This window comes from Scheffersomyces amazonensis, assembly GCF_036850825.1.
Source record: "Scheffersomyces amazonensis strain UFMG-HMD-26.3 chromosome Unknown RJT21scaffold_5, whole genome shotgun sequence".
Lineage (NCBI taxonomy): Eukaryota > Fungi > Ascomycota > Pichiomycetes > Serinales > Debaryomycetaceae > Scheffersomyces > Scheffersomyces amazonensis.
Window position 1 is genome coordinate 899,431 of NW_027042745.1, and position 23,027 is coordinate 922,457.

The 23,027-nt window shown below is 32.1% G+C and overlaps 7 protein-coding genes across 7 annotated transcripts; 2 read left to right on the forward strand and 5 right to left on the reverse strand. All coding sequences in view use genetic code 12, as the record gives it.

Annotated features, from left to right (window-relative positions):
• Positions 1–31: 31 nt before the first annotated feature.
• RJT21DRAFT_3313 (amidohydrolase) lies at positions 32–1,645 on the reverse strand (the record flags this gene model as incomplete). Its single annotated transcript, XM_064884174.1, has 1 exon — positions 32–1,645. One exon carries the CDS (start codon positions 1,643–1,645, stop codon positions 32–34), a length of 1,614 nt encoding a protein of 537 aa, XP_064737393.1.
• A 1,299-nt stretch (positions 1,646–2,944) lies between these two features.
• RJT21DRAFT_115319 (MFS general substrate transporter) lies at positions 2,945–4,588 on the forward strand (the record flags this gene model as incomplete). The annotated part of the gene is made up of 1 exon (XM_064880334.1): positions 2,945–4,588. The coding sequence occupies one exon, from the start codon at positions 2,945–2,947 to the stop codon at positions 4,586–4,588; it is 1,644 nt and encodes a 547-aa protein (XP_064737394.1).
• A 686-nt stretch (positions 4,589–5,274) lies between these two features.
• On the reverse strand, positions 5,275–7,743 carry RJT21DRAFT_135943 (apyrase). Its single transcript, XM_064883259.1, has one exon. It carries the CDS (start codon positions 7,648–7,650, stop codon positions 5,566–5,568), a length of 2,085 nt encoding a protein of 694 aa, XP_064737395.1. The 5' UTR covers positions 7,651–7,743; the 3' UTR covers positions 5,275–5,565.
• Positions 7,744–9,186: 1,443 nt separating this feature from the next.
• SEC3 (GTP-Rho binding exocyst subunit) lies at positions 9,187–13,242 on the reverse strand (the record flags this gene model as incomplete). Its single annotated transcript, XM_064883043.1, has 1 exon — positions 9,187–13,242. One exon carries the CDS (start codon positions 13,240–13,242, stop codon positions 9,187–9,189), a length of 4,056 nt encoding a protein of 1,351 aa, XP_064737396.1.
• Positions 13,243–13,416: 174 nt separating this feature from the next.
• RJT21DRAFT_121911 (Sec63 complex subunit) lies at positions 13,417–14,289 on the reverse strand. Its single transcript, XM_064882240.1, has one exon. The coding sequence runs from the start codon at positions 14,160–14,162 to the stop codon at positions 13,512–13,514; it is 651 nt and encodes a 216-aa protein (XP_064737397.1). The 5' UTR covers positions 14,163–14,289; the 3' UTR covers positions 13,417–13,511.
• On the reverse strand, positions 14,279–15,338 carry MRP8 (Mrp8p). Its single transcript, XM_064884728.1, has one exon. It carries the CDS (start codon positions 15,080–15,082, stop codon positions 14,450–14,452), a length of 633 nt encoding a protein of 210 aa, XP_064737398.1. The 5' UTR covers positions 15,083–15,338; the 3' UTR covers positions 14,279–14,449.
• A 177-nt stretch (positions 15,339–15,515) lies between these two features.
• Positions 15,516–17,790, forward strand: RJT21DRAFT_121913 (uncharacterized protein; the record flags this gene model as incomplete). The annotated part of the gene is made up of 1 exon (XM_064882241.1): positions 15,516–17,790. The coding sequence occupies exon 1, from the start codon at positions 15,794–15,796 to the stop codon at positions 17,786–17,788; it is 1,995 nt and encodes a 664-aa protein (XP_064737399.1). The 5' UTR covers positions 15,516–15,793.
• Positions 17,791–23,027: the final 5,237 nt, after the last annotated feature.

A 23,027-nucleotide genomic window follows, 5' to 3' on the forward strand; every position in this document is an offset into this window, starting at 1 on the left:
ACAAAGACTATGTATACTATAGATTCTAGCTTCAGATTCCACCTTGAAAATGTTTAAGTTCATCAGTATCGTAGTCGTACACTTGTTTACCTTCAAAAAAAGTTTTAAGCACTATAGTGTCAGAAATAGTTGGAGCATTGATAAGATCACGATCTAAGAAAATGAAGTTAGCCAACTTACCCTTTTCAATGCTACCATCAATTTTTTCCTTACCAATCGCATAAGCCCCATTAATAGTAATCATGTCAATGACATCTTTTCTAGTTAAATTCCAGCCATGTTTATTCTCAGTAATAGCTTGAAGACCAGGAAAAATGTTTGGAGTGTCAGGTGCAAATACCCAATCTGAACCAATGGTAAGAAGCGCACCGTGATCCTTCAAAGTATTGAATGGATACACCGACTTTGGATTAACCTCTGGTTGAAATTCTGGATCTTGCCAAATTGCAGGACTCATTTCTGCAGTAATATTCAAATCTTTGTAACGTTTGCAGTCTTCTACCGTAACATCCATATTATGGGCCAATTCATGTCTTGGACCATTGGGACGCTTTTTACGTAATTCTTCGAAACAGTCCAAAGCAAACCTGGCAGACCCTTGACCACAAACATGAACTTTACAAGTTCTACCTTCAGCATCAAATTTTTCAATACCTTTTTTGAAAGTTTCTGGGGGAATTAATAACTTACTGAAATCGATTTCATCTTCTTTCAATGAGCAATGGGTTTCATGTGGAAGCCAAGGGACACCATCTAACCAACACTTTGTAAATAAAGGATCAAAATGTTTTGTTTTAAATTTTTCAACGTTAGGCTTATAGACAGTATGATGAAGATTACCAATTGATTCAGCCGAAAAAGCTCCAGCACCATACCAAACAACATGAGCCGATACATTAAGAGTTAAACCTTTTGTTTTTTCCAATTCTCTTGCAGCATCTAAATAGACTGTATTACAGGAAGCTTCTTGGACAGATGTAACACCAAAACGATTTAACATATTGACCCCATACTCAAGTGCCTCGGTGTTATACTTCAAGTTATATTTTGGCATACTGTAAAAAATCTTAGACGCAGCCATTTCTACCAATTCTCCAGTAATAGAGCCATCCTCACGTCTAACAAAGTATCCACCTGGTGGGTCTTCTGGATTTTCGTCATAACCGACAGCTCTTAAAGCAGCAGTGTTCACAAAAATATTGTGAGTTGTATATTCTCTTATAACAACTGGTTGATCACCAAATGCATCATCTAAGAATTTTCTGTCAGGTTTACCATCCTTGAAATTTGCATAATGATAGAAGTTACCAACAAGCCAATTGCTAACAGCATCTAAATGTTTACAGCCATCCCTATGCTCCTTTAATCTTTCAACAATTTCTTCAGGTCCAGTAGTGGTACCCAATTTAGCTTCGAAAAGCTTTTCTTGTGAAGCCATCAATAAATGACAATGAGCGTCATGGATACCTGGCATAACAAATTGCCCCTTTAAATCAATAACTTCTAATCCTTCAGCCAACCCCAAAATCTCTCTAGTAGTACCCACCTCTCCAAAAAATCCATCCTCAGTAACAATAAATGCTTCAGCGGTTGACCTCTTGTCATCAACCGTATAGACGTTTGCATTAATATAAGCTCTAGACATTTTTATTTTTATTCTTATTCTTCAGTTTTTGTAATTTCTTGATGTATTAGAGTCAATCTTGCAAATTAGAAACAGATGGGATTATATATTCTTTTGATTATTTCTACATGTGGGGGTATACGATTAGATAAGAGCTTGAAATAACATCAACTTCGCTAATTTTTCCTAATAAAGGATATGAATCCTTCTTAATCCATTAGGGGGTATTATATCAATTCAAAGCTAATAGCAAGACGTAGAATTGGCTACTGTTGACCTCCACTCAAAGGTCTTATCTGAATTTTCTTGGGTACTTCTTTTCTTATCAGAAATTCATACTGCATTTGACAAAAACATCCTAAAACTCTTAACAATAAAGATATATGATAGTTTCAATTAACTTCATTAGGATAAAGAGAGAGAGGGAGAGAGGGAGAGAGGGAGGGAGGGAGAGACATAAATCACATGTATTTGAAATCTATTCTTTATCGAATTGATCAACGATAAACTGTTATCTCTTATGCGACAAAAGGTATGCCTAAGGGCTTAGCCGAAGACAAAGGATAAGCAACCGAATTCTCCTTAAATACTGCATCACCAATTTCATCAAAACCGTTTACTTAGTAATTTATTATTTTTTTTCGCCTGTCAGGTCTAAAGTGTAAATCCCAATTGGTTGCGACTGGCTACTATAAGCGATAGCTTCTCAGATAGTAATCAGATAAGTTTACAATTTGATTCAATTTCAAGCTGCCCTTAGTTGAGCTTTACACATGTCATTTTGATATTATGTATAAAGTAGTCGGGAATTAGATTAGGAAAAACAAATAACCTCTTTGTTAATAATTGATGTTAGATAAGAACCCACTTGATTGCAACTAGCCCCATCTTTCTAGTGTGTTTCTTTGGATTTTTATTATAATCCTTGTCTTTGCTGGAATCTTTTCTTAGTTGGGTTAAAATTAAACCTTTCTTCCATGTTGAGACAATTATTAAGCCATAATTAAATTTCTTATTCAAGTAAAACTAAACGATATCATATCCCGAGAATTCTTTAAATATCAGATAACCATATTTCTAAATGTCCCCACTTGTAGTAAAGGTTTCCCATTTCCCATTTCCCATTTGTAAATCAAAGATTAAGGATTTCTTTTCTTAATCAAAATGAAATATGAACAACAACTTTGATAGATATTCCACTTTTTCTTTTTGTATTGGGGACAATGACCTTATATAAGTCAAGTTGATATTCCTTGATCATTGTAAACCAATCAGTCATAAAAATACATATAATACATATTAATAAATTAACAACCTGAAATGATAAAAGAAGAATCTAAATTTGAAGACATTAAAATACCTGGAACTATCCATTTGGTGGATATCGAAGGTACATTGGATGTTAAGCATGAAGAAGATGATAATATTGTTTTAATTCCTCAACCAACTGATGATCCAGAAGATCCATTGAATTGGAGTAAATGGAGAAAAAGAAAAGTTGCTTTATGTCTTTTATTGGCTGTTTTCGTTGGTGATATTCTCACTACATCCCTTTCAGCTGTTTTATTAGTTATTGAAGAAGATACTGGTATTTCATTAGCTGATTTAAATACTGGTGTCGGAATTCAATATTTATTCTTTGGTTGGTCCAATCTCTTATGGCAACCTCTTGGTTTAACTTTTGGTAGACGTCCTGTTATTTTATTTTGTGGTTTAGGATGTATGCTCTGTACAGTTTGGACATCTTATGTGACAAGTACTGGTGAATGGTATGCTAATAGACTTATATGTGGAACTTTCTATGGACCAATTGAGACTTTAATCGAAATCTCCATAGCCGATATATATCAAGTTCATCTTCGTGGAGGTTGGATTGCCTGGTATTGTTGGACCTTATTTAATGTTCCATTCTTAAGTGGTATAGTTGCAGGATTTATTTCAGATGATAAAGGCTGGAGATGGATTCAATTCATTGCAGCAATCATTTCTTCCGCTTGTCTTATCATAATGTTTTTCTTCATGGAAGAAACTATGTTTTACCGTGATCATGCTTTAGAATTAGGTCTGGTTGAGGAAATAAAATCTGACGGATCATCACTGGAACCACTGGAACTTGAACCAAAAAGTTCAAACTATAAAGTTGAAATTGATAAACTTGATAGTTCTGAAGTATTACCAAAGTCCTATCAAACTAAAACATTTGCTCAAAGGCTTAAGTTTTGGGGAGCAAGAGATCCAAGACAAAAGAATGTATTTTGGCAGTCAATGTATATGCCATTCGTTCTAGTTCAGTTTATTCCAATTTTGTATGCTGGTCTTACAGTTGGTGTTGTACTTAGTGTTTTCAATGTTGTTAATGCAACCATCTCAACTGTTCTTTCATCTCCTCCTTATAATTTTTCAGCTAACATGATTGGAGTCTTTTTCATTTCTCCAGCTATTGGAATAACCATTGGTTCTTATTTTTCAGGTGCAATTGTTGATAAATTTACAATTATACAAGCAAGAAAAGGTAAAGGTTTTAGAGAACCAGAATCTCGTCTTTGGCTTGCGGTTGTACCAATGATTATCCATCCATTTGGATGTTTACTTTATGGAATTGGAGCCTCACATGGAATTCATTGGATTGGTTTGGCATTTGGGTTAGGTATGATTTGTTCAACATTTCCAATTGGATCAGCCATTGCTATCAATTATATCATTGATTGTTATAAAGAAGTATCTGGTGATGGACTAGTTACTATGATTTTAATTCGTAATAGTATGGGGTTTGGCTTTAGTTATGCAGTGACTCCATGGTTACAAGCCGTTGGAACTCAAAATCTTTATATTGCCATAGCTTTTATCGGAGTTTTCTTTTGGTCACTTTCATTTATAATGATTGCGTTTGGTAAAAAGTTCAGAAAGTCAAATGCAGCTGCTTACTGGAATTTAGTTGAAAAGCATGAACTAAAGGCTCATTGAATTGATGTCTTGTTGGTTACCCTTTTCATTTCTGTTTTTTGTTTTTTGTTTTTAGTTCTTTTTGCTCTTTTTGTTCTTTTACACTTAGCTTTATATTTCTTCAGTTCTTCGTGTGTTCTTGTTTTTCCCTTTAGCTAGTCTGATGTTATATATATATATGTTTTATAATTTGCTGTACTTCGCCTATATCTAAAAGAGAGTAGAGCGCCTTATCGTGCGAGTATCAGAAAATAGGGGCAATTTAATACCAGTAACGTTAGAGTATAAGCCCGTATTTTCCCACCGATAGGCGGTAAGCGGGACGTACCGTCGACTTTCAAAGTTTTGGGCGGCTTAGTTTTGTGTAAAATGCAATACATACCGATGTTGCAAAATTCAAAATTATACTAAAGAAAACAGTAGTCCAGAGCTATAACCACATTAGAAATCAATTAATAGACATTTGAAATACTCGGTAGAAACCTACGAGGTACGTTAAATGTAAAATTCTTTGCTAATTAAGGGAATATTATCGTTTCATTTTTGACCTTTTTAATATATTTTGCAAATAATTTAGGCATAATCGTTAAATTACATTTCATATTGAAGATTATTCTCTAGGATTTCCTGAATGTTATAGTAATATTAAAACTATCACTTTCTTTTCCACATTAGTGAATAACTATGTCATTACATCCTATAATTTGTTCAACTAAAACCATAAAAAGAGATCAAACCAGGTAATTAGTCCTGCTATTATCCAAAGGTAGTATTTTTTATTCTATAGAAGACTTGGAACAGGAACTTAACCCACTAATTATAAAAGACTCAACTTTTGTAATACCACCGCTAATAACATTGGAAGTATTCGTAGTATGATTTGATAGAATTGAAGTAGTAGTGAAATAGTATATAATAAAATTCTACAAAGTGGAAATAATAAAAAGATCTAAAAATTGCTGCGAAAAGTGTCTCTATACGCACATATATTATAGTATTTAATTAGGAGTCTTACCTCTACTAATTGAACCAGAACTAGACGTTCTATGAATCGAATCTTTACTATTGTTCTCCGTTAAATGATTATAAGCTCCTCGTTTAGGAACCACAAACGGTTTATTCATAAAATTATTTAAATGCTTAGCTTGAGGTTGACCTTGAGGATCAAAAGGGCTAGACGATCTTTCACGCTGATCTTCATCAGCGAGATTAATATTCAGTCTTGTTCTTAATACTGAAGCATATGGTTTAGTAGTATGATCTTGAATAGATGATGGAGCAGGAGATCCAGGATTAGATGATAATACAGGATTAGCTGCCATAGGTAATATGTTATCATCAAGACTAATATCATTTCTAAGGAATTGATAATTATCCACATAATTGTTTAATCCTGGAATTCTAGAAGTTACACTTAATACAGCTTTTCTAATTGGATAAGGAACTTGAAGTCTCTTGAACTTATTAGACCAATGTCCTAAATGTGATTTGCCAAAGTGATAAATAAAGTATAATAATAATAATACCAATATTATTGAGAATACAGATTTAGGACTTATATCTTCACCTTCATCGTCATCGGAATTATATCCACTACTACTCTTACTATCAACTATTCCACTACCTGGAACAAATGACTTTCCTGAAATAGGACTAGGATAAACTCCAATATCTAATTTACTATTATCTGAAGCTTTTATTTGAGATGAAGCAAATAATAAAATCTTACCTAAAGTCCAAGAAAGTTCTTCACCATTAATTGAATCTGCTGATTTGAAAGGTACATTAACACGAGATAAATCTTCTCTAAAGGATTCATCTTGTTTATCATCCTCTATATCAACACCTAATCTAGGTAATTCAAAACCTTCATGTAAAATATTCATGACCCAACTAGCTTTAAAACATGCATCCTTTAAAAACTTATCGGGATCAAGTTTAGAGTATTGGCCATTTTTGGAATTTTGTAAGATTGTAGACCAATCACTTTCACAATAATCTCTAACTTTTTCATTAAAACTATGGTAATTATATTCACCACCACTTTGAAATATATCATTAGCAGTATACCAATATTCTGAAATTCCAATGAATTTATCCTTATCAAAATTTAATTTTGGACCATGAATACCATTGAATAAACATGGTTCATCCACACAAGGTAAATTTTTTAATAATAAAGGGTATATGCTTTTTATACATTGCTCATATTTCCCAATTCCATGAACTTTATAAGTAGTTGAATCATATTTATAATCTATGGTAGCACCTTTAGGTAAACAAGGGTCACTTATTTCATGTTTAGATGATGGATTTACTTGTGATAAAGTAATTAATTGTTCCAAGAATCTCTTTCTTGCCTGGTTAGCTCCAAAGCCCAACCAGGTTTCAACAAATACATTCCATTGTTGAGTAGTTCCATCGATGCTTCTTAATGTTACTACCGATAAATCCTCCTTATGTTTAGTAATTTGTTCTGGTAGTGAGGGAACAAATGCGATTTGAGTTGATGCACCACCCATATCCATAAATCCAATTGATTCATGCTCGGATGATTGAGTATCATAATTATCAAATTGTCCCATTAAATAATTTAATCCTAACCATCCATAAATTCCTTCAGTAGATCCATCAATAATTTGAACAAACTCTTTACAATTAGGTAAATTAAATGATGTATGTTTCTGGATTGAACTACAGGTTTCTTGTAATATCTGCTTTTGATGTTTTGGCTTTAAAAGTCTCATACCAGCAGTTGATAATACAAATACTGGTGTTGAACTATGTTGATCCAGAGGTATTTTATCTTGAGCGAATTTCATCAATTTTGAATAATGATCAGGCCATATCTTTTTCACCTTATCATTATAACTAGATATACCTGGAGTTATCTTCATAGACCAATCTTTCTTTTGAATTATCTTAGGTGGAGATCGTAATACAGTTGAATCATCACTAGATTTAGTGTGCGAGGGATTCTCCCAACTATAGATCTGAATTCTTGATCCTGAAGAACCAGAATCTATCACGATCCCATAGTTGACTTGGGAGTCACGTTTCTGAACTGTGTCTATATGGTTCATTCAGAATTAGTGGAGTTCTACTGGTGACTGGTGATGGAGGATTGGTAACTAGTGAGGTGAGGTGGTGGGCAAGTGAAATTTGAATTTCCACCGACTTCACTAATTTGTGGGGAGTAGCGAGCACAGTAATATTTACCGACTCAATGTTTAGTGACCGAGAATGAATAATTACTGAAGTAATTAATTATACTCCAGATTCATCTTACCGAGTCATTGAACTTTCGCTAACATGTTGGTATTCCCTGATACTCCTCCATTACCAGTTCCTCTAAAATCTTCGAGCTTACCAGTTGAATTGCTCTCGCTAAGATCCTCCTTAAGCTCGCTCCAGATATCATCGTATCCTGACTCCGTTAGGTATGCTATGGCCACTGAACAATATTTAGATGGAATACTAAGATATATAGCCAATGCTTGTGGTAGTACTGAACTTATACTGATATCAAAATATGCTTCATCTATAACATTAACTCATGAAGTACCATGGATTCATTTACTGATTGGACCTCATAAGAAATTTGAAGAACTTAAGGAATTAGGTAAGAAATTATCATTGAAAAAGTCTACCAAATCAACTGATGAAATAGAATGGACATTATTTAATGAACTTGAAACAGTAGTAATTTCATTATCATTTATTTATATTAAAGTTGGATCAGAATTAACTAATGAACTCATTGATGAATCAATGACTAATATTAATGAAGCTACAGAAAAATGGAAACAAGTAATTAATATGTTTAAGAAATCTATTTCATTTAGTTTATTTGGTTTAAGTTTAAATTCATCTAATTCTGCTATTTATGTATTTATAAATAAAGTTGCTGAAGTATGTATACAAATGTCTATATTATCTAAATCATCATGGATAAATCGAAATCAATTTAATGAAACTGAAACATTTCAAACATCTAATAATGGAGCACTTGCTCGAGTAGCAGTCTTCATAGTAAATGAATTCACTAGTCTAAAGAATTTAATAATTGAACTTCAACTGAGTTCAGGACTTCAACTTGATTCAAGTCAATGGCTTGAATATTTGAATGTAGTTCATAAATATTCTCAAGCTTATGCTGGATTATTTCTTTCAATCGAGAAATATCAACAAGATAAATTAGGTCATGCCATTGGTTTAGTACATTATAGTTTATTAAGTCTACAAAGTAAAAAGATTGAATCTACTAATAAGTTAAAGAATAAATTTATTAATCGTAAAAATGATGGATTATTATTAAAATTAAATTCATTATCGACCCTAAATATTAATCAACTGATATTTAATTCAAGTCAAATCACTTTAAATGATATGACTTACTTATTTGATCAACTTATAAAGTTGAATTTAAAATTTGAAAAGGAAAATAATAATCTCAAGTTTGATACTGTAGTTGATTGGTCAGATATCAATCATGATTCTAAATGGCCAGTAGGGAATAAAATTCCAGTTTCAACTATAGAATCATATAAACCATTTAATTCTGAATTATCAACAATATCAACAATATCTCAAGCATATTCAGGTAGAGGTGCCTATTATTAGTGAATAGACTTAAATATACTATGAATTTCTTGTCTACCAATTCCAAAATCAATATCTCTATCAAAATCTGATCGTAAGATCTTATTTAATCGGGTAAAGTAATCAATAAATACTTGTTCTAAATCCAGCCATAACCGATCTAATAAATCCTTTTCAAACATATCTGTTCCACTAATGAAATGTTTTTCTAATTTTTTAAATATTTCTCCAACTTTTAATTGAAGTTCTTTAGTAGTATAATTACTAAGTAAAGTTTTAACAAATTTCTTATTATATTTCTTACTACTTGATCCACTACTCATATTTTCAAGGGCTTCATAATTACTAACAAATTCAACTAATTTCCCAATATTCTTATGTAATAATCGTTGGAAATAATTTTGTTCAATACTATTAAATATAGTATCTAATCTTGATCTCATTGGATTTGTTGAATTTGATCGAGAAATTGATGATAATTCATCAAGAATATAAAATACATTTTGTAAGATGGTAACATTTCTTCTTTCTCGTTCTTTATCATCTAATTCATTCTTCTTTAACAAAGGATCATCACGAGAGAATAAACTAACTAATGCTTCAGTAACATCCAGATAAGTTTTATCTACCAAAGTTTTAACTGAACTATTTCTTAATTCATATTGATGAGATTCTAATGAAGATTCTGTCATTAATAAGATTTGATTAATATTCTTAACTGGTTGTAAAATACCACTCTTAGCTACAATTATAGAATTATTAATCAGATCAAGTTGAGTTACTATGAATTTATTCCAACTAGTTAATAATTTAGTTTGAAATCGATCAATAAAATTATTCTTAACATATGCTTGATGAGTATTTTGTAATTGATTGGCAATTCCTTCTAAATAAACAAGTATTACCGGAATATTAAGTTCAAATGGATTAAGTTTTTTAAGATGAATATTAATGAACAGATTAAAAATAGATGATAATGTAGTAATAAGTTCTGTGGTTGAATGATTCTTACCATCTTGTAATGATTCAATTGATTGTTCAGGTAATTCTTCTGAAAGTCGAAGTCTTTCTTCATAAGGATATATTGATAAATATTCATTAAAATCAATAGTATCTTGATCAATATGAAAGAATAATACCATAAAGTATTGAACCAAAGTAATTATACTTGTCAGTTCTTCAATGGTTTGAATAACAAATTTAGGATCTTCAACTTCTGAATGTTTAAAAGTAGTTGATCTTCTCATAGTTACATTATTAATATTAATATTACTACTATTATTATCATCATCAAGAAGAAGATCTTGTCCAATCCCACTAAATTTACTAACTTTCTTAGATAATCTTAAAGTCCTTGACAGTCTTAATGGAGCTGTTGTTTCTTCTAATGAATGAGATAATCCAATACTCATAGTAGAAGTAGAAGTAGTTCCATGAGCTTTAATTCTAGCGGAAATTAATTGATCAAAGAATTTCGCCAATAATGAATTAACAAGATGATTAAATTCCACAAATTCAATAGATCCCACACCTTTAACAAAGAAAGTTAAACCAGAATAAATTGTAAGTTTACTCAATTGACGTAAAAGAGCATGAGGATGGAAACGATCTAAATTGGCTTGGAATTGATCAAATATACTTCTAAATTGTATAGATAAATACCCAAGGAAATGTTTAACAAACTTCTTAGCCACCACTTCATAATTGGATTGATATTGTTTAAGAGCCTTCATAGAACTTAAACTATCATTATTAGTATTATTGGTATTATTAATATGAGTAGATGCATTAAATAATTCAAGTAATTTACCTTCTAATGATAATAATTTAGATACATTATCAAATTCATCATAAGAAGCAATCATCTTTAAATCTTGAGGATCAATTTTAACTCTTTCTAACATACTTTTAAGATCATTATATAAAATTTTCTTATTAATTGATTTAACTTGTAAACCTTGAGAATTATTTTCAATAGTTTCAATATCTGGAGTTATCCGATTAAAATCAATTTCAAGTTTTTTAAAGATATGAGATAAATTTTCAACTTCACTCATTGCTGTGGTAACTTCTTTAGAAATTGTACTATTACCAAAATTTATATCCATAAGTACTGATACATTATGTAATTTAACTTTATTTAATTCTTGAGTTAATTTCTTAATTATAGAATTACTAGTATCAGTAGTTGTCCAACTAACATCTTCAAAGAAATCATCGGCATCAGTATCTTTATCAACTTTAATTAATGTTTCATTAAAATCTTTCTTAACAATATTTAAAGAATTCTCTTGTTCAATGGGTTGAAGTTCAACCGTTTGATCAAACGAATAACTTCGTTTACCTGGATCAGGATTATTTAAATCTTCTTCTTCATCAGATACAATTATTGCTGGAGCTTGAAGAGCAGGTTTGGTAGACTTATTAAAATTGATTTGAGTATCAAGCATACTTTCAATCTCTTGAATCGATGTATCAATAGGGTTTGATCCTGTAGTAGATGGTTTTCTTAACTTTGGAGGATTTAATTGTGGTGGTGGTACACTCAGTTTCGGTGGAGAACCCAGTTTTAATTGAGAAATTTGTTTAGGTGGTGAACTCTTATTTGAAAGAACTCGTTGTAATATCGATGTCAGTTTTGGAATAACTTTGTCTTCTGTATCACTTTCATCAGTAATCTCTTCTATACCAAAATCAGGAGATTTCCCAGAAATATCTGATTTCTGTGATGGTTGAAGTTTCATTGATTGAGCAGGAGATTGAGGGATTTGATGAGCAAAGTCTTTTACAAATTGAGTCTCATCCTGAATATTACTGCTACTACTGTCTAATTGATTCTGTAATTTTAATCCTAAGGCTGCAGCAGATGCAAGATCACTACCATTGGATGGATGTCTTTCTACTTCCTTTTCAATCAACGGTTTATACTTTCTTAATGGTGAAGAACCTGCTTGCTTAGCATATTCATGAATCTTCCGTTCAGGAGATTCTTCTCGAATAGATGTTGGTATAGAAGTTACTGATTGATGAGGTTGAGATTGAGATTGAGATTGAGACTGAGACTGATCTCCAAATACAAAACTATGACCATCCCCACTAGCTTGACTATGATTAGATTGATTATATAATGATCCAGATCCACCACCTGGTAAAGAAGTTTCACTAACATTAGGTCGATCTACCAGTAAAACTTTCATGGGTTTCATAGGTAATTGCCCATTAGAAGTGAAATCATAGTCTTTATAAAATTCACTTTTACTAGAAGCTACACTGGCATTTCTTCCATTTCCATTTCCATTCCCATTTCCATTTCGATTGGGAGTTGGAGGTAATTTCAATTCTTCAAGAGTTATTCCTGTCAATTGAGGATATTTCCCAGTAAATCGTCCATAACTTTCAACTACTGATCTAATGAATTGCCATAAGATATCATAACCTTCAATGGCTTCCCAAAAGTAGACCTTATTTAACGAGAAAATGAATCCTCCTTTATCAAGTTTACTAATCAGTTTCAATTCATCTAAATCCCAAGTTCTTCCAATTTGATAGAGATTTCTTTCTTCATTAAGTTTACCCTTTTGTAAAAGGATTCTTCCACTATATTTAATACATAGTACTAATACTCTAGTTTTAACTGATCCACTAATAGTTCCTGTTGGTGGAGGTCGATCAGGATATGATGAAAACTCTTTAACTAACACATGGGTTTGATATGATGTTTCATTAACATTTCTATTAACTCGTTGATCGAAATGGAGCTTCGAATAACAATCTGCAATCAACTTATCGCTGACCATTTGTCGTTGAAGCTTTGGATCCATTCGTGATTGGTATTGTGGTTGAGGTTGTAATTGAGGGTTAGATTGAACCCGACCACCAGGATTCAACATTGAACGAGGTGGTTGACTCATTTGTGGTGGTGGTCTACCTCCGTATGGGCCTGGAGCTTGACCAGGACCTGGAATGATTGAGCCAGGTCCTGGTTTAGCTACAGAGCCATAACCAGGTCTTCCTTGCGATTGAGGTTTTGGTTGCCCAGGATATTGCGGGTAGGGCGGAGTGGTACGTTTCATGGTGCCTAAATCAGTAGTACTGATAGTGGTACTGTTACTAGTAGATTTACTAGTAGTGGTAGTTTGGTCGATAGTTGATACTTGAGTATTTTTTCGCTACGCGGAGAAGTTAGTGGTGGTCTCGGTATGTTTTGTTACGCTACACTAACAATTATATGGTACACATAAAAGTGTATCTATATATAAATTATGATATCTATAGTATACAGTGACTACATACATGGATAGATAAACCACATACTTACTTACTTACTTACTTTCTAATTTATTTACTTGGAAGCTTTAACCTTTTCCTTTTTCTTCTTAGCCGATTTAGTATCGTCAATGACTTCTGTGGGTGGCTCAACCTTGTCACCAAAGTAATCCCATAATTCACTTAAACTTTCAGATCTATCATCCATACTATATACTCTTCTTCTTAAAGCTTCATTAAAACATATTTCTTGAGTTAATGGTATAAATGTAGTTGACCAACCTTTCTTATAAGTTTCACATTCCATTACAATTTCTTTAAATTCCAATTCTTGTAATTTTAATTCGATTTCAAATTGCTTATAAATATCATCTCCAATTAATCCATCTTGATATAATTTAACATAAATTGGTTGATGTTCCTTTAATTTCATAGTTCTTCTAACAGCTTCTACACATCTTCTTAATAATGCTGCCTTTAAGACTTTTTCATGAGGTTTATTCTCAGGATCTTTAAGAAACTCATATAACTTTTTAGGATGATTTTCTCCAAATATAGATTCGATTTTACTCAATTTATTGATTCGATTTCGACGATATACTACGGAGAATGTGATAAATAATGAAAGTAAAATGGCCGTATAAATCAACGGAGTCCATACTGAAATTCGGATAGGAGGTATGCTGTCTTCGAACGCGGATTCGGTGGAGTTAGTCGAATTAGACATGGTTAATTTACTAATACTAACCGTTCTATAGCTAGTACTTGTGATTTGGTGGCTATTTTTCACCACGTCCACATTTTTCTTTTTGGGGTTTTCTAGAGTCGTGGTGTATGCAGGAAAATACAACTACGTATAAGTCAGAGGTTAACTACTTATTAAATTAACTACTTATTAAATACTATTGAATTAGGTATATGTAAGCATAGTAAATTATAGTTAATAAGTTGATATAATCTTTGGTAAATTTTTAGTAAATTTTAGTAAATTTTAGTAAATTTTGTTGATCATACCTATTTACTCTTTCTATAGGTTATTCCGAAATTACGAGCCAAATCATCAAATACATCAATGTAATCTTCATCGGTAAAGTTGACCAAGATCTCATCGATATGATTCTTTAAAGCTCCCGTAGATGGTTTGGTTTCAGGATTAGTAATAAGATCCACATCTTTAATTTGTGGTGGAGTAATGATTTCATAGAATAATCCCAATTGAATTAAATCGACATTGTTCAATTTCTTAAACTCTCCTAATGTATGGGGGAATGTATCTAAATCAGGTGTATCCCCATCTTTGTTAGTGATAACTTCGATTATATCAGAATCTTCCTTTACCGTACTATTATTAAATAATCTAACTGTAGACCTTTCTTCAATCTTATCTAACAGAGATTGTAATTCAGTAACTAATTGAACTATATCCTCATTGGTGATATAATCATCCAAATTGAGCTTGGTAGAAGATTGAGGTGTATTTGCAGAATTCAATTTGGTTTTAATATCTTTAACTTCTAAATCAAGAACTTTCTGACCCGTGGTTGCAATTAATTTCAGTTGTTTTTCAACATATGAAACCAATTCGGCGACTTTGGCTTCCAATTGAGCAATTGTTGTGGCACTGTTGGTATTGGATGATTCACTCATGATATTATATATACTATAGGAAGTATTATACTATGTTAATTATACGAAATAGTTGAAAGTAAATTAAATAACGTGGTGTGGAATGATGGGTTGTGGAGAGGGGGCTATCCGCAGGTGACTCGGATCATCAATATGCTTGCGACATATAAAATGACAAAAGTACAGTTGCGACATTGAACTTAAATTCGCGACAAGACGTTATGTATTAATATCTTCAGTCAGTTTATGATTAGATATAGTAGAGTCAGTACCGAGTGTAATATATAAGCCATTGCTGTTGGATAGTATTATTCAAATAAATTGATCTTTATAAATTTAGTAGAAAAATGTATGATATGTACGTGTACAATTGTGGTTGTGGTGTTTGACCGAATTTTTGCAGCAATATTGTGTGGTCGTGATGATTACGTTGAAGACCAACATATGATTTTGTGGGTAGATAGTCCACTACATTTAACAATCAAAATTATTTACTTCCACTAGATAATTTCAGATCACGAGAGGACAAAATACAAAGAAATAGAAGCTCATGTCAATATAATATACATGTACTTGCATATTTGTGAGATTGTCTGATAATGAGAGATGGCGAAAGTCATTATAGTTTCTTAGCATATACATAATAAATTTTGGCACAAATTTGCTCATTTAATACTGTCCTTATCTTCTCCTTTCTCCTGGTTTGTATACTATATCTTCACAGAATCTGATATGAAGCCCATCCGTGAATACATAGATCATGCTACCATCAAAGAGTCCACCAAGTTTGTTATCCAAAAGTTGATCAATGAGACTAATTACAACTATTTCAATGATCCGATTGAGAAGGAAAATATCAACAAAGAATGGCAGAGACTAATAGAAAAATTACCTGAGCCAGTAGATGAAGAATCCAAACTAGAAATAAATCGCCGTCAGTTGGCATTCAAGATTTGTAACTTTCACATTATTGTTCCCGAAAACACAATTTTGGATGAAGAATATATTGTCAGTCACCAATATATGGAAGATCTTTTAATAGTAAATGATTTGGTCCGTGATGAAGTGATGCATTACGTCCGGAATAATAATCTATATAAGCCAACATCTATTGACAGAGATTTGATCGAATTATCTGTGGACAATCTATTTTCAATATCTCGTTCCGTATCAGTACCAATACCCAGATTCAAAATCAACTCAAATAATGAAATAGACCCTAACATATATGAATCTATTCTCAGTCCAACTAGCATCATTCCAATTGACTACCCTCCAACTAGCTACAGAGAGAGTTCCAGACATTCGAGATTATCATCATCGAATTATACATTAAAATCACATACTTTTCTCACACTCCTTCAGATTAAGGCCATATCAAACGAGAATAACTTTGCTGACAACTCTTTGAAAATGAATTTTGACAAATTGATAATAGACAAAGCTGCATTGCAAACCATGAAACCTTTTGTCTTTCGTATACCAAGAAGAGACGAGCTCTACTTTTCATATGAAGGTATTGTATCGACATATATTCATCATTTCATTTTACATGCTGTAATGCACTTCTTTCATGATGATGAATCCCCAAAGAGGTACCAATCACCATGTCTCAATTCAAATTGCAGTATTTCATATAACCCTGATAACCATGAATTTAACGTTCCCTTCGACATAAAAGACCAAGGAGTATTTGAAGCTTATCAAAATAGGAATAACCAATTGAAAGATACAGGTTTTCATGAGTTGATTAATGAAGCCATCTACAATTGTTTGTATTGCAAATCCCACATAGGCTTTGTTATCGATATGGATTGTGTACTAGTAGTTGAAATTGATGTAGGTGCCAGTACCAGAATGGGAAGAGTAGATTCTATAGATGGTGGGGAGTATCAGTTACCATGCAATATTAGATGTCTCAGATTTTCCGATTCAAAATATAACCTCACTATTATTTTAATGATGTTAATCAAAGATTACTTTGACAATGTGAACACACACAAAGAAGATCAGGTGGAACGTTTGTTCGATACATTACGACTAACTCGCCAAGATATAGTGGATATGAAGAAGTGGCAGCATGACTTTGTGTACTTAGAATGGGCTTCCAAGTTTAGCCATTACCATCAAATTGAAAATGGTGATTATGCCCATAATATATATCTGTATATTATAATCCCAAAGGAATGTTACGAGGAAGTACATCATATCAAATACGATGTGGAAGACCTCAATGAAGCTGACTTTAACACTAATTGCCCAGAATTTTGTTTTGAGACCTATACCTATTTTCAAGTAGATAGGCTTGATGGAACGATGGTCTTAAAAGTATATAATCCTTACGTTGTGTCCGAGAGATTGCTATGTAATCGTCAGTTTCTCGAATCATATCTGATTGCATTGAGACTGTTTCTTTACGAAGTCCGTGCCTATAGAATAATTGCTGAAGCTCCCAAAATATCTGGAAAGAACGGTATTGTTGAAAATTACAATTCTCATCTTTATCGACTGGGAATAATTAATTGGCCGGCAATTGATGAGAGGTATTTCGGATTCTATCTCTTGATTGGATATGCCAAGCATGATCCATACAAACTAAAGTCACATAACTTATTTATGGAAGCTCAAACTACATTGAAAGATATTCACCACAATAAGGACCGTCATGCTGAATTCTCATGTAAAGAAGCAAATAGTGTAGCTTCTAATTGGCCTATGGGTGAGTGAGAATTTCAGCACACTTTGAGGATGAATTTCGCAAAGGATAATGCAATTAGTTGATTTATTCACTCTAACCCCGCTAGAATCATGAACAACACTGTGTGTAGTATAAAGCTATTTAAAGATTGATATTACTTCAAAATGTTTTTACCTCTTATTTTCCTTTTTGGTAAGGGCGGGATTTTTTAATCAACATCAATTGGTTAATTACATTTTCTTAAATTGCGTTTTAAACTCACTGAAAACATATCCATACTTTTAACTTGAAATACAACGAGGTATTTGCGATTTTGTGTATATTCGAAGAATCCTCTAGATGGAAGCGACAATTTATAAAGTAATTCATATGCAATGGATTGTCCTGATCCCAGCCTCTATGTATTTTCAGAGAACTATGTTAAACCTACAATTTCTATTCAATGACCTTGTAGTTTAAAGTTTTCATGTTTGATAGAATATTGTTCTGTGAGTTATCGGATTAACTTATTTGCTCATTCTTTGAAAATTTGTTGCAAATTATCAAAAAAAACAGAAAATATTTTTTTGTAAAATACAATACAATTAAGTAATTGTAGAAATTAAATTTGTATCTAGTGCACAAAAGTATCTGACATAACTGTTGTCATATTGGATACAGAAAATGCTCAGTTATTCTACGTCTAGTGACATCAACTAAAAGTAATTCATTTACATTCATGTGTCAAACTACTGTCATCGAAGGGTTATTGTTGATATCATGATAGAAGCATCAGTTTCTTTTTTATATTTGTTCTGAAAGAAGTGATACTTCCAACGAAACTACCTTACAAACCTTTTCTCTTATGAAGAAGTTATTTTAATTGAAAATAGAAGTCGTACCAGTGATGATATTATCAAGTTCGGCCTATGTCGGACGTGTTTTAATAAATAAACACAGTGTTTTAAATCGGATAAATGCCACAGAAAGAAAGTCCACATAAACATCTTAAAATCAATCGGTTATTGCGCTTACGAAATTTATTCTGCATGAACCTTAAATTTAAAAGTTAATCAACGTACATATGGCCAAAATATATCCAATGGCGATCAGCTCAGGCCACGAAATAAACTTCAGCGGAACATTCATGATATTATTTAGATTATTATATATTCTATGCTGCATTGGAGAGGATACGTGCAGATGATGAAGGTTGAACCCAGATAAATGAAGTCAGCCAAAACAAAAGAATCTTCAAAAAAATATTATTATTAATTGATAGAGTTCGACAGAAGGTAGACCTGATGCTCATCCATGGCTTAATAATTATGATTGTGCTAATAATAATGGTCTAATAATGCTATTCATTACTTTCTTTCCGATGTTCGCTTTTAGATGGTCAATATTCTATTTTGCGGACCAAAAGAAAAAGAAATTTTCGTAATTTCTTTTCTTCTCTTTGTCCTTTTTTTATGTTTCTGCTACATATGCACAATTACTCACATGAGTGCCACTCACCCGGTCCCATTTATTAAGCATATTGACTGACGTTATAGTAGACTTCACGCCAATATTAAAAATATACGAACTGTGGATAATTCAATATGGAGAGAGCAAATAAATGAGCTAACACCATCTGTGTGTATAAGCAAACAACAGAGATCTAAAAGTATAATTCTGACATGAAATTTCAGATATCGGTTTTGTCTATAGAGATTTGGCATATACAAGAAAAAATAACACCCAACTCTTAGAATTACTGCCAGATTTCTTATTTTATACACTTCCGCTAGATAATTTCAGATCAGGAGAGGACAAAATACAAAGAAATAGAAGTATATCCTGATTTAGAAAAATTACTTACATGATGGGTTAATTGCAATAGTTGTTAGATGCTGTCAATTTAGTATAAGCAGAAAGATGAGAAAGAGTAAACACAAAATGAATACTTTCACATAAAATACTATAGAATAGAATAGAATAAAATAAAATAAAATAAAATACAATAAAACGGACCACGTAAACAATCCAACAAAACAAAACATAATGTATTTCAATTAATCTTATCAGTAAGTTCACAACAATAATTATGGATAAAATTTAGAAAATAAAATAAAATGAAATGAAATCGAAACGTTAACAGCAAAATTATTGCTGAGGTACAGTAAATGATAGCAACAGACAGACGATATAGGAAATCAATCCAGAAACAGACTAAAATAAACGAATCAGTAAGTTTTGTGTACTAAGTGAAATACGCCGATGATTAACGGCATTTAAGTTTACGCAATTCCGAGATGTCAAGGATCGACGAAAGGCTGATTCCTGGTCTGGCAGCGAGTAAACCTGGATTTTCTGTACCGAGGATAATGAAGCTCTCCTAAACAAATAGAAGACCATTAAGAAAGGAAAAATGTCAGAATAATAGCTATGGAGTTAAGCTCATGTCTCTTGTGAATAATCGGCGACAGCAGACTTAGCAAGGTCGGTTCAAGCAAGGAAGACCATCTAACAATAGTTATCTGGGTTACAGGACAGGATGGTACATTAAAATAAACGAAGTAAAACGAATAATAAAAAAAAATATTCTAGAAAAAAAATAATGGAAAATTGGTCCTGTCTAGCATTCAGCTCAAAAATAACATATGAGTGTGAGGGAGTTAAGAGCTAGAATTGGAGTGATAGACGTATGTATACTGTACATAAGGTGCCTTTATACTGTGATCTTCTGTAGTATAGGAATATTGGTTCCTTGCTGCTGGTTGTGTTCTATGTAGCTCCTTATTGTTTACCTTCAATTATGTATTCCAACGCCTGATAACTTGGCTTCTATTATGTATGGTGATGCTTCTAAATACTTCTCTTCTTCGATTGCACCATAACGTATAAGGACATAAAATTTAGGGCATTCTCAAGCATAAGGAGATTTTAATAAGTAGATTAAGAAATAACTGGCTCTTAGTATTTTAATTTCCAATGCTTGTATTATAAAATAAATTATTATTGCTATCGAAATCGCTATTATGTTAATTAGTACCATAATAATATAATAAGGAGACCATGTAAGTAGAAGATATCGAAGAAAGTTACAATGAGTAAATAGGAAACGAAAGAAAATGATTAATTATAAAAAAGGGGCATTGTGGGGTGGGGGACAAAGAAATTGTTAATTTGAATTGACGTTAGTTCAACTATAGACGCATTGATGGTATGTGAGGTGAGTTGATGTGTTGCGCTGTACTTCACGGGGCTCCGTTCCATGTAGTTGGACCCGAACTTTAATTCTTCCGTTTGTCTTACCATGCGTTTCTTTGTTTAATAGCTTCTTAATAGTTTATCAAACAAAGCTATGTACGACTTCACCCCATTAGAGATGATTTCCGCATTAGCTTTCTGTTTTTAGAAATTATTATTTACCATCTAATATATGAGAAATTTATTGAAACGTAAATCTATTTTTTCATTCGGACGTTCAATTATTTCACTAAATGCTTTTGCTTAATTCCGAACCTAATAAAATTGTGACAATTTGTACTTTAAAAAAGAGATCGGTAGATTACGATGTCTCAGCAGTCAATTACTCTTTAGGGGCAATGATAGATCTTAATGATCTCAATATTAAACTGCTACTGAATTACTCATTTCGCGCTTCTCATCATTTGTAGATAAATGGAATGCGCAGCGATTGATATACGGTATTGGGAATAATATTTTGAAATATATGAAAATATAGTTGGTCTGCTAGGGATGCGTGATGAACGGAAGACAGAACAAGACTACAAATCCGGAACGCGGAAAAATGCCATTTCTTCACCCAACACCTTTGTCAAAGAGATATTTTTCTTTTTTTATTACAATTTTATAGTGCATATATTATTTTTTTTGCATGCCTTGTCCAAGGGGAAATTTTTTGAATGGAAGTACGTAAGTTTGGGATGGGTAGTGGATAATGCGTTGCCACAGCATTTCGTCCTTGAAATATATCCAGATTGATCCGAAATAATATATGTCGATGGTTAATTAAATAATTTATTATAGCGCATTTAAAAAACTTTCTATGGTCAGTGAAATATCCGTAATTTGTAGCTTTCTCTCGGCAAGAATTTGGGTTATATCACTAATGGCAAAAACAAGAAAACAGAGGATCTTCACTTCAGATTCGAATGTAAACTAGAAAAGAGAAATAATAATTGAAATCAACACTAAGCCAGAATTAAATTAAAGCCAATAAAGCAATAAGAGATGTATGAATTATCAGGTTAAAAAAAAGTTTAATTGAGAACTACGAAAGGATTTCCGTATATGAGTGCGGAGCATAACCAGAAGCAAAAGCCAGAATATTCATCTAAGAGTAAATACAAAAGAACAAGAGGACTTGGCTAAACCGTACCACAACTACGGCTGGGTTTATCTTAAATATCGAGGGTTGAGTCGTCGCTTGTCTTCATTTACTTCTTCTCTAACGGTAACTATTTCTTACTATTCTATTTATTATTGTTGATATTATTTTTTTAAATCTCTTAATTGTTTGCATGTTAGTCTCTTTTCAGTTAAAGTTCAGTTTTGAATCATGGACTGGTACATTTCCGGTGATCATTTTGTTCTTTTTTTATTTTAGTCTCTTGTTTTATTTTATTTTATTTTTCTGAACTAAAAAATGAAAGGTCGAAAAAAAAGAGGGCTAATAAAAAATCTCTAATTACAAAATAATTGCAGAAAAATAAATTAGTGAGTAATTGAAGCGACATATAGAATCAATACACTGGCTTTTAAATAAAAATGACAATATTTCAATGACATATAGCAAGGGACACATTAGAAATTATTTTATTTTAAGTTAAGACTTAACCTTGGGTAATGGCTGTCACTAAACATTATCATTATTTGTATCATTTCATGTAAGAACGATGACTTGAACACATGATGATTTATTGGGCTCGGTGGGCTTATTTATTTGATTTCTCGATATTATTTGATTGCTTTTTGAAATATGATAGGGTAAATTTCATTTTGTTCAAATATAACAAAACATACGTATTATCTAATTTGAGTTCTACTTAGACCTTATTCTTAGATATGTTTATGTCGATCCTAATGATGCAGTTGCTGGAGATAATTTCCCCATAAATATTAGGTATAAATATCTGGAGATGTTGCATTTTCACATTTAATTTAATCATAATTTCTTAATCGAACGGATTTCCACCATGGTTCATTAGTTTTAGACCAAGATAAAACATATTATTCATCCAAAAAGCGCAATTCAGACGAAAAGGCAGGCACATGATG